At 44.5% G+C, this 12,606-nt stretch overlaps 1 protein-coding gene across 1 annotated transcript; it reads right to left on the bottom strand.

Annotated features, from left to right (window-relative positions):
* Nucleotides 1-9,357: 9,357 nt before the first annotated feature.
* LOC119349938 (F-box/LRR-repeat protein 14-like) lies at nt 9,358-11,169 on the bottom strand. Its single transcript, XM_037618024.1, has 2 exons — nt 10,683-11,169; nt 9,358-10,325 (listed from the first exon to the last, which is right to left on the bottom strand). Exons 1-2 carry the CDS (start codon nt 11,167-11,169, stop codon nt 9,358-9,360), a joined length of 1,455 nt encoding a protein of 484 aa, XP_037473921.1.
* Between the last annotated feature and the right edge of the window lie 1,437 nt (nt 11,170-12,606).

The following is a 12,606-nucleotide window of genomic DNA, read 5'->3' as shown; positions in this document are numbered from 1 at the left end:
TGCCATGGTCGAGCTTTAAGTCTTAACTTCATACCTTACAACTCAGGCAAGAACTCCTTCTTTGACTGATCCATCTTGAACACCTTCAAGATCACGTCAAGGCATGTGCTCATTTGAAAGTACTATTAAGCGTTTTGATCTATCCTTATAGATCTTGATGCTCAATGTTCAAGTAGCTTAATCCAGGTTTTCCATTGAAAACACTTTCCAAATAACCCTATATGCTTTCCAGAAATTCTACGTCATTTCTGATCATTAATATGTCAACAACATATACTCATCAGAAATTCTATAGTGCTCCCACTCACTTCTTTGGAAATACAAGTTTCTCATAAACTTTGTATACACCCAAAATCTTTGATCATCATCAAAGCATACACTCCAATTCCGAGATGCTCACTCCAGTCCTCAGAAGGATTGCTGGAGCTTTGCATACTTATTAGCATATTTCAGGATAGACAAAACCTTCCGGTTGTATCACATACAACCTTTCCTCAAGAATCGTCGAGGAAACAATGTTTTGACATCCTATCTGCAAGATTTCATAAATAATGCAGTAATTGCTAATATAATTCCAACAGACTCTTAGCATCGCTACGAGTGAGAAAGTCTCATCGTAGTCAACTCCTTGAACTTGTCGAAAAACATCTTAACGACAAGTCGAGCTTTCTCAATGGTGACACTTACCATCATTGTCTGTCTTCCTTTCAAAATCCATATGTACCTAACAGCCTTACGACCATCAAGTAGTTCTTCCAAAGTCTACACTTTGTTTTCATACATGGATCCTCTCTCGGGTTTTATGGCCTTGAGCCATTTATCGGAATCCGGGCCCACCATCGCTTCTCCATAGCTCGTAGGTTCATTGTTGTCTAGCAACATGACTTCCAAGACAGGATTACTGTACCACTCTGAAGTAGTACGTATCTTTGTCACCCTACGAGGTTTGGGAGTGACTTGATCTGAAGTTTCATGATCACTATCATAAGCTTCTACGTCAATTGGTGTAGGTGCCACAGGAACAACTTCCTGTGCCCTGCTACACACTGGTTGAAGTGATGGTTCAATAACCTCATCAAGTCTCCACCATCCTCCCACTCAATTCTTTCGAGAGAAACCTTTCCTCGAAAAAGGACCCGATTCAAGAAACAATCCCTATTGCTTTCGGATCTGAATTAGGAGGTATACCCAACTGTTTTTGGGTGTCCTATGAAGATGCATTTTATCTGCTTTGGGTTCGAGCTTATCAACCTGAAACCTTTTCACATAAGCATCGCAATCCCAAACTTTCAAGAAACGGCAACTTAGGTTTCTCCAAACCATAGTTCATACGGTGTCGTCTCAACGAAATTATGTGGTGCCCTATTTAAAGTGAATGTGGTTGTCTCTAATGCCTAACCCATGAACGATAGTGGTAACTCGATAAGAGACATCATGGTATGCACCATATCCAATAGGGTGCAACTATGACGTTTGGACACACCATCACACTACGGTGTTCCAGGCTGTATCAGTTGTGAAACAATTTCCACAATGTCTTAATTCTGTGCCAAACTCGTGATTCAGATATTCATCTCTATGATCATATCATAGATCTTTTATCCTCTTGTCACGATGATCTTTCAACTTCACACTGAAATTACTTGAACCTTTCAATAATTCAGACTCGTGATTCATCAAGTAAATATACTCAACATCTACTCGAATCATCTGTGAATTAAGAACATAACGATATTCACTGCATGCCTCAGCACTCATTGGACTGTACACATCAAAATGTGTTACTTCCAACAAGTTGCTATCTTGTTCCATCTTACTGAAAACGAGGCTTTTCAGTCATCTTGCCCATGTGGTATGATTTGCATGTCCCAAGTGAGTCAAAATCAAGTGAGTCAAAATGGTCCATTTGCATGGAGTTTCTTCATGCATATACACCAATAGACATGGTTCGCATGTCTCAAACTTTTCAAAAACGAGTGAGCCCAAAGATCCATCAATATGGAGCTTCTTCATGCGTTTTATACCGATATGACTTACGTGGCAGTGCCACAAGTAGGTGGTACTATCATTACTATCTTTTGGCATGAACATGTGTATCACTACGATCGAGATTTAATAAACCATTCATTTTAGGTGTAAGACCATTGAAGGTATTATTCAAGTAAACAGAGTAACCATTATTCTCCTTAAATGAATAACCGTATTGCGATAGACGTAAACCAATCATGTCTATGCTCAACGCAAACACCAAATAACAATTATTTAGGTTTAACACCAATCTCTTTGGTAGAGGGAGCGTGCGATGCTTGATCATATCAAGCTTGGAAAAACTTCCAACACATATCGTCAGCTCACCTTTAGCTAGTCTCCGTTTATTCCGTAGCCTTTTGTTTCGAGTTACTAACACTTAGCAACCGAACCGGTATCTAATACCCTGGTGCTACTAGGAGTACTAGCAAAGTACACATTAACACAATGTATATCCAATATACTTCTATCGACCTTGCCAGCCTTCTTATCTACCAAGTATCTAGGGTAATTCTGCTCTAGTGGTTGTTCCCCTTATTACAGAAGCACTTAGTCTCAGGTTTGGGTTTTACCTTGGGTTTCTTCACTAGAGCAGCAGCTGATTTGCCGTTTCATGAAGTATCCCTTCTTGCCCTTGCCCTTCTTGAAACTAGTGATTCCACCAACCATCAACAATTGATGCTCCTTCTTGATTTCTACTTTCGCGGTGTCAAACATCGCGAATACCTCAAGGATCATCATATCTATCCCTGATATGTTATAGTTCATCACAAAGCTCTAACAGCTTGGTGGCAATGACTTTGGAGAACCATCACTGTCTTATCTGGAAGATCGACTCCCACTCGATTCAAATGATTGTTGTACTCAGACAATCTGAGCACAAGCTCAACAATTGAGCTTTTCTCCTTAGTTTGCAGGTTAAGAAAGTCATCGGAGGTCTTATACCTCTTGACATGGGCACGAGCCTGAAATCCCAATTTCAGCCCTCAAAACATCTCATATGTTTCGCGATGTTTCAAAAACGTCTTTGGTGCCTCAACTCTAAACCGTTTAACTGAACTATCACGTAGTTATCAAAACGTGTATGTCAGATGTTCGCAACAACCACAGACAACGTTCGAGGTTCAGCACACTGAGCGGTGCATTAAGGACATAAGCCTTCTATGAAGCAATGAGGACAATCCTCAGTTTACGGACCTAGTCCGCATAATTGCTACTATCAACTTTCAACTAATTTTTCTCTAGGAACATATCTAAACAGTAGAACTATAGCGTGAGCTACGACATAATTTGCAAAAACCTTTTGACTATGTTCAGGATAATTAAGTTCATCTTATGAAATCCCACTCAGATAGACATCCCTCTAGTCATCTAAGTGATTACATGATCCGAGTCAAACTAGGCCGTGTCCGATCATCACGTGAGACGGACTAGTCATCATCGGTGAACATCTTCATGTTCATCGTATCTTCTATACGACTCATGTTCGACCTTTCGGTCTCCGTGTTCCGAGGCCATGTCTGTACATGCTAGGCTCGTCAAGTTAACCCTAAGTGTTTCGCGTGTGTAAATCTGTCTTACACCCGTTGTATGTGAACGTTAGAATCTAACACCCGATCATCACGTGGTGCTTCGAAACACGAAATGTCGCAACGGTGCACAGTTAGGGGAGAACACTTCTTGAAATTGTTGTAAGGGATCATCTTATTTACTACCGTCGTTCTAAGCAAATAAGATGTATAAACATGATAAACATCACATGCAATCAAATAGTGACATGATATGGCCATCATCACTTTGCTCCTTTTGATCTCCATCTTCGGGGCTCCATGATCATCATCGTCACCGGCATGACACCATGATCTCCATCATCATGATCTCCATCATCGTGTCTTCATGAAGTTGCCTCGCCAACTATTACTTCTACTACTATGGCTAACGGTTAGCAATAAAGTAAAGTAATTACATGACGTTTAAGTTGACACGCAGGTCACAAATAAATAAAGACAACTCCTATGGCTCCTGCCGGTTGTCATACTCATCGACATGCAAGTCGTGATTCCTATGACAAGAACATGATCAATCTCATACATCACATATATCATTCATCACATCCTTTTTGGCCATATCACATCACATAGCATACCCTGCAAAAACAAGTTAGACGTCCTCTAATTGTTGTTTGCATGTTTTACGTGGCTGCTATGGGTTTCTAGCAAGAACGTTTCTTACCTACGCATGAACCACAACGTGATATGCCAATTGCTATTTACCCTTCATAAGGACCCTTTTCATCGAATCCGATCCGACTAAAGTGGGAGAGACAGACACCCGCCAGCCACCTTATGCAACTAGTGCATGTTTGTCGGTGGAACCGGTCTCACGTAAGCGTACGTGTAAGGTTGGTCCGGGCCGCTTCATCCCACGATGCCGCCGAATCAAGATAAGACTAGTAACAGCAGGCATATTGAACAATATCGACGCCCACAACTACTTTGTGTTCTACTCGTGCAAAGAATCTATGCAATAGACCTAGCTCATGATGCCACTGTTGGGGAACGTAGCAGAAATTCAAAAATTTTCCTACGTGTCACCAAGATCTATCTATGGAGAGACTAGCAACGAGGGGAAGGAGAGTGCATCTACATACCCTTGTAGATCGCTAAGCGGAAGCGTTCAAGTGAACGGGGTTGATGGAGTCGTACTCGTCGTGATTCAGATCACCGATGATCCTAGTGCCGAACGGACGGCACCTCCGCGTTCAACACACGTACAGCTCGACGATGTCTCCCACGCCTTGATCCAGCAAGGAGAGAGGGAGAGGTTGAGGAAGACTCCATCCAGCAGCAGCACAACGGCGTGGTGGTGATGGAGGAGTGTGGCAATCCTGCAGGGCTTCGCCAAGCACCTACGGGAGAGGAGGAGGTGTCACGGGAGGGAGGGAGGCGCCAAGGGCTCAGGTATGGATGCCCTCCCTCCCCTCCACTATATATAGGGGCAGGGGAGAGGGGGGAGGCGCAGCCTTGCCCCTTCCTCCAAGGAAGGGGTGCGGCTAAGAGGGGGGGAGGAGTCCATCCTCCCCAAGGCACCTCGGAGGTGCCTTCCCCCTTTAGGACTCTCCCCTTTTTCCTATATCTTGGCGCATGGGCCTCTAGGGGCTGGTGCCCTTGGCCCATGTAGGCCAAGGCACACCCCCTACAGCCCATGTGGCCCCTCGGGGCAGGTGGCCCCACCCGGTGGGCCCCCGGGACCCTTCCGGTGGTCCCGGTACAATACCGATGACCCCGAAACTTGTCCCGATGGCCGAAACAGGACTTCCTATATATAAATCTTTACCTCCGGACCATTCCGGAACTCCTCGTGACGTCCGGGATCTCATCTGGGACTCCAAACAACATTCGGTAACCACATACAAACTTCCTTTATAACCCTAGCGTCATCGAACCTTAAGTGTGTAGACCCTACGGGTTCGGGAGACATGTAGTCATGACCGAGATGTTCTCCGGTCAATAACCAACAGCAGGATCTGGATACCCATGTTGGCTCCCACATGTTCCGCGATGATCTCATCGGATGAACACGATGTCAAGGACTCAATCAATCCCGTATACAATTCCCTTTGTCTAGCGGTATGGTACTTGCCCGAGATTCGATCGTTGGTATACCGATACCTTGTTCAATCTCGTTACCGGCAAGTCTCTTTACTCGTTCCGTAACACATCATCCCGTGATCAACCCCTTGGTCACATTGTGCACATTATGATGATGTCCTACCGAGTGGGCCCAGAGATACCTCTCCGTTTACACGGAGTGACAAAATCCCAATCTCGATTCGTGCCAACCCAACAGACACTTTCAGAGATACCCGTAGTGTACCTTTATAGCCACCCAGTTTCGTTGTGACGTTTGGCACACCCAAAGCACTCCTATGGTATCCGGGAGTTGCACAATCTCATGGTCTAAGGAAATGATACTTGACATTAGAAAAGCTTTAGCATACGAACTACATGATCTTGTGCTAGGCTTAGGATTGGGTCTTGTCCATCACATCATTCTCCTAATGATGTGATCCCGTTATCAACGACATCCAATGTCCATGGTCAGGAAACCGTAACCATCCATTGATTAACGAGCTAGTCAACTAGAGGCTTACTAGGGACATGGTGTTGTCTATGTATCCACACATGTATCTGAGTTTCCTATCAATACAATTCTAGCATGGATAATAAACGATTATCATGAACAAGGAAATATAATAATAATCAATTTATTATAGCCTCTAGGGCATATTTCCAACAACCCGAGCAAAGCGTCATGTTCATTTCCAAGCCTGTTGTCTTCTGCTTCAGTTCATTCATCACGGCAGGGATGATAATGTGGCCAATGAATTTTGCCTCGGCTATTCTTGCACGATAATGAAATTTCTGCATGTATTCTATCCTTATCCTGTCAAGCAAATCCACCACATAATGACCCTTTAGTTTCCGGATCGTTGAGTTGAAAGACTCTGCTAGATTATTGTGCACATAGTCAACTTTGCTCACTTCACTGAATTGGCTTCTGGCCCATAACTTGGAGTGGTGTGTTTCCAAGTATTCTTTCACTTTAGGATTCATGTATAACTGCCTCAAGTGGTAGTTGTGCTTCTTCACACTGCATGTCAAAGATGCTGGCCATAAATTGTCGGTATACACCTTTCCTTTGAATTTCTTCATGAAATTTGCAGCAAGGTGACGCATGCATTCCCTATGCTCTACTCCAGGGAATACATTGTCCACGGCCACTTCTAAACCTTTGCAGGCATCTGTATGAATGACCAACCCATTGGGATGTGCAATAGCCCGGCGGAGATTATGCCAAAACCAAGTCCAGCTCTCCTCAGACTCTGTCTCTAGCACACCATAGGCAACTGGAAATACAAAACTATGTGCATCAACTGCACAAGCTGCTACTAACTGTCCTTTAAACCTTCCTGTGAGAAAAGTGGCATCAATAGCCAAATAAGGCCTGCAGCCTGCCAAAAAACCCCGGCGACAAGCCTCAAAGCAGACAAAAACCCTTCTAAAACATTCCTTGGTCTTTGTTACTCCCCTGAATGTGTACTCCACGGTGTGGTGATCAATATCTACAATACTACCTGGGCTTGTCCTCTCCACTTCACCTTTGAATGAATACAACAATTGAAAACTTTCCTGCCAGTTACCATAAATAGAATCCATAGCATGTTGTTTACCATTGAACAACCTCATGTATGGTAAATCTATCTTGAACTTATCTTTGATGTTCTTCTGCAATTCCTTTGGACCCACTTGCTGTTTCTTTCACCCACTTTTTTACTTCTTCTGCCACCCATCTTGACTTGGCTCTACTGATTGTATCCTTCCTAAGGGTTGATTCCTGACATGTGTGCTTAAAAGGATTCACTTTGACCTGAACATTAGTGCTATTCTGCATTTTAGCTGCAAGCAGCCTCCATGGACAACCCTCAGTCGGACAGTGCACTCTGTAACGTACTTGATCGCTCTTGTCAACTTTGAAAGTACGTTCTACCTTGATGCAGTATGTCACAAGTGCATTTCTACACTCATTCATGGATGCAAAAACTGTACCTTCTTCCATTTGAGGGTTCAAAGGGTCCCATTCAACAGCTGCAAGGTCTTCGTCCTCACCCATCGCGTCATCATCCACACGGACTGCATTGTGAGCCTCATCTTGGTTTTCAGCCCGAGGTGCCCGTCGTAAATTCTGAATAACATCAGAATATAACTTCTCTTCATCAACCCCAGAATTGTAGCCATCAGGCTCCACTTCAAGGGGGACCCTACTGCTGTTGCCCACACTTGTTGAGCCACCACGTCGCCGTGCACCAACTGAACTGTTCTGGCTAGAGATGCCATTACGATGACTTGATTCTCCCCGAGATGTTACACCCGCCATCCTAGGTCCAAATGCCTGCTCAAGCACATCAACTTGCAGCCTCACATGGAAATTATCTTTCTCTTTATGCCTAACAAACATGGTAGCTAGCTCTTCATCATTATTAACTGTCACCCAATTCTTTTCCCCATCATAGTATTTGTAAACCACTTCATCAAGCAAACCCCAAGGATATTGGCTACAAATTACCTCCCCAAATTGTCTGAAACTCCAATTACTAGCCATTGGCAACCGATAATCAAAACCTCCTTGGTATTTCTTCTTATCCTTTGCATCGAACATGTACCGGTCCCTTCTAATGTGCACCATGAAAGCAAACCGCAACTCCATCCTAACCGGCGAAAAACAGAGACGCAATCAGCACACTAATTGGGCAAACCTACTCGAATCGAGTGTTCAAATGCACAACTAAGCTCAATCTAAACAAGAGGCGAGACTTACCCCTTGGGAACCCAGTCATGGACGCGGCGGATCTCCGGCCCGATGCCTGCCTCGCCAAATACTCCGGGGTCGCCGCTGCTCACCATTTCGCCCTAGGGTTCTTCCTCCTAGTTCAAATAGCTCCAGCAGCCCCCCACCTTTGAGCGCTCCGGAGGGCGCACGGAAGGAGGCCGCGCCGCGAATCGAGAAGGTGGCCGGCGCCCCACCCGTGGCGTCGCAGGAAGGTGGTGGGCGTCACAATGAGCCGTGGAGCGTAGGCGCAGGGAGGTAGCGGCGGAGCAGGGCGTGCAGCTGGTGGTGGGGCAGGTGCTGGCCGCGACGCAGGTGGCGGCGGCGGCGGCGCACGACAGCCGGCCGGGCAGATGGGTGTGAGCTAGAATGATTTGGGGATTTAGTTGCAGGGCCCTACATGTCAGCTCCGGACCCACGTCCACGCGGTCCCACGTGTAAGCTCCGGACCCACAACTACTAACGCCGGCGGACGGAATGGACTCAAATATGGCCGTTTGGCCTCGTCGTAGTTGCTGTGCTCGGACTAGGGGCAAAACTGAGGACAATTTGCATCTGAGGGCAAAACTGAGCACATGGACACCACTGAGGGCAAAAGGATAATTAACCCTAGAAACAATACAACCCAACAGGCAAAAACAGGGAATCTTGGGGCCGATTTGTGTGGATTACAAAACAGCTATATATAGTAGAAATTACGCAACTAGAATTACACTACACGAGTGGTGACTACTATTAAAGTTTCATTCACCAGATGCCGTCCAAAGATCATCATCATTAGACTGTCATACAGAAAAACCATAGCAGTAAAGGTAGAAGGCAATAGAAATTCCACACAAGTGAATCTAGGTCGGATGATGCACACAACCTTGTCCAATGATGCACACGGAACAACTTAATGTCTTCAGCAGCAAATTTATACTGAAAATTTTGGAGACCACTTCACCAATAGCCGCCAAGGTCAATTCTCTTCCTAAGGTCATCTGAATAGTTGCTGGAGTAGTGAACTGACTTGGCGACACCCTGCGCAGCTTGCAGAGAAACCTCACCACAACACTCAATGACCAAAGACTCTAACTTATGTGCACGCCTTAGTTCAGCCACTCCAACATCAGTAACGTAATGACACAACTGAAGTGTGAGATTACTCAAGCCTGGGGTGTGCGCAATGAAGCGCATCCCAGCATCAGTTACCGCATGACACAATATAAGCTGAAGTTTCTCCAGATGTGGTGAGGATGAGAGAACCTTCATCCCCTCGTCATCAAAGAAGTTGGCGGTATTTAGCACAAGAACACGAATCGGGCAGGACTGAATGAGCGCCAGAAAACCCTGCTGTGTGAATCCTATTTCTGATGGCCAGTCAGGGGAACATCCTGTAAAGCTGAGGTCTACCGTCTGAAGCATACGCCAATTGAGGGCTAGAGCGTAAAGGCTGTTGTCGGTAAATGACGTCCTGGTTTCACAATAGCCGACATCACTAGAGTAAAGCTGCAGGTTGAGCCAAAGTGAGATGCTTTTAAGGTTGCTGCAGCTCCGAGATAATGCAATCATGTCATTGTCATTTAGGGCACAAACATACTCAAGGCAAAGCTTCTCCAATGTTTTACACTTCCCTAGGACAACACGAAGTCCTGCTTCTGGCCAAGTTTCAATACGCGCCAACCTTAAATCCTTCAAACTCTCACAGCAGAAATCATACAAATCCATGCCGTGAGCATCATACGTGGAGCCATAGACCACATCACCTGTAATACAATCATATCTTCCTTTTTTGCCCTCAAACTCAAACTTCTGGAGCTTCATCCATCCTGGACCAAACTTTATGAAGTCATGATGATTGATTCCTTTGCAATTCTTCACTACAAGCTCTTCCAACGATCCATCCCTACCAAGGTATTCCAGCCACTCTACATTGTCGATTTCATCGCAACCAATAAGGTGGAGAGCAGATAGACTTGTGCAACCAACTGCAACCGAGAAAAGCCCAATTGAAGTTATTTGTGGTGTGGAGTTCAGCCTGAGAGACACCAATTTCTTGCAATTCGCTAGGCAACCAAGCCCAGCGTCATCGATATGTGAGCAGAAGCTTAAGGTGAAGTCAATCAGTGAGGAACAGTGAGATGAAATCACAGAAAGGCCTTTGTTATCCAGCTGCTTTCCATGTCCAGGTCTCCAACCAGCATAATCGATTTCCACTTTCTGCAGATTTGGGAAGCGGGCGCACAATGGTCCATCCCTACCAAGTTATTCCAGCCACTCTACACTGTCAATTTTCTTGCAACCAATAAGGTGGAGAGCAGATAGACTTGTGCAGCCAACTGCAATCGAGAAAAGCCCAACTGACGTTATTTTTGGTGCGGAGTTGAGCCTGAGAGACACCAATGTTTTGCAATAAGCCAAACAAGCAAGCCCAGAGTCATCGATGCATGAGCAGAAGCTTAAGGTGAGGTCAACCAGCGAGGAACAGTGAGATGAAAACACAGAAAGGCCTTTGTTGTCCAGCTGCTTTCCATGTCCAGGTATCCAACCAGAGTAATCGGTTTCCACTTTCTGCAGATTTGGGAACCGGGCGCACAATGATGTCAGTGCTTCTGTAGCAGTGCAAAGATCGGAACCAACACGGATAGCACCCCTTTGATTCCCCTCTATCTTGTAGAGCTGCTTTGACACGAGGGAAAGACAATTGAGATCACTTGTCCTGGTGATCCTCTTGACAATCTCTTTCACCAGAGCCTCTGGTAGGTCCTCCATCGAACAGACCAAATTCAGCTGGACAATCAGGTAATATATATCAAGGTTCATAAAAAAGCGAAGAGCTGGACTCAAACTTATGATATATCAGAATAATGCATGTGAAGATAGATGGAGATCACAATGGCGACAGACACTCATTACGAAGAATATATTGCTGACGAAGTTTGGGCATTTCTTGTATCCGTCCAAAACTTGTGTTTTGTTCACAAGCATGGAGATTTATCAAAGTAGCTAGCTGGCACCTCATCTGTGTCTAGATTGTTAGAAAAAAAATGACGCTACACGCAGGCCGCATCATTAAATTAGACTAGCTGACACCATAATTAAGTAGCAAGCAGAGCCTGGATAATGAACTAACTAAGAGAATTACAAAGAAACGAGATAGAATTGATGCAAGCAATTCCTCAAGAATACCGACAGTCGGGCTTACTTTAATTCTGAATCATACACAGAAAGCAGTTCTGGCTGAACCATGTGTATGCGGTCCAGTCATGTCGGGCTGAATGCGAACCAACTTTTTTTTAGAACCTATTTGGAGGCACGTAATTAATAACATGAAAATCGGAGCATATATGCAAATTAGGTAGTAATGCTTGTGGCTCTTGCTTGGGCAAGAAAGAAAGAAAGTCGGGAAATCAATCATTTTGCCGCAGCCGATGAGTTGAGCTCACAGGGTGCAGTTATTAATCGATAACACCAATCTAATATCTGTTCAACTAGAAATACAACTCAGTATTTGGTGCAACCCTAGGCAAAAAGTTTACTACTTTCTACTAGTACTACCTAGGACAATGGCTTTACAACATTAACTAACTTTATTTATGGACTACCTAAGAGAATGCAAGGAAAATGCAAACAAACGTGCTGAATCTGAACCAACCCGGCACACACGGAGGTTTATTGAAGTAGTTAGCACCTTACCTGTGTCTAGATTGTTAGAAAGAAAAAATGGCGCTACCACCATAATAAAGCAGCAAGCAGAGCCTGAATAATAAACTAAGAAAGAGAATACAAAGAAATGTGTTGAATCTGAACCAACTTATTTGGACTTTGGAGGCACCTAGCTCATCAATAACAAGAAAGCCAGAGCTTATATGCAAATTAGTTGCTAGCACTTGTAGCTCTTGGTTGTTCAAGAAAGAAAGTAAGGAAATCAATCATTTTGCCTGCCACGGACGATGAGTTCACAGGTCCAATCTAATATCTGTTCCACTAGAAATAGCACACAAGTATTTGCTGCAACCCTAGGCAAAAAGCTTACTTTCTTTCTACTAGTACTACCTAGGAGAATGGCTTTACAACATTAACGAACTTTGAGCACTTTCTGCTGCAACCGTCCAAAACTTTAATTGTGTGTTGTTCATAAGCATGAAGATTTATTAAAGTAGCTAGCTAGCTAGCTAGAACCTTATCTGTGTCTAGATTGTTAGGAGG

Source organism: Triticum dicoccoides, chromosome 1B, assembly GCF_002162155.2.
Source record: "Triticum dicoccoides isolate Atlit2015 ecotype Zavitan chromosome 1B, WEW_v2.0, whole genome shotgun sequence".
NCBI lineage: Eukaryota > Viridiplantae > Streptophyta > Magnoliopsida > Poales > Poaceae > Triticum > Triticum dicoccoides.
This window is presented reverse-complemented; position numbering and strand designations above follow the sequence as displayed.

What these genes read in the sequence shown, in the direction of transcription:
- LOC119349938 (XM_037618024.1), bottom strand. Translation starts at nt 11,169, where the DNA reads ATGGAGGACCTACCAGAGGCTCTGGTGAAAGAGATTGTCAAGAGGATC. An exon ending in TGGTTGCAAGAAAATTGACA is followed by an intron (nt 10,326 to 10,682) that starts GTGTAGAGTGGC and finishes TCGACAATGTAG; the next exon opens with AGTGGCTGGAATACCTTGGT.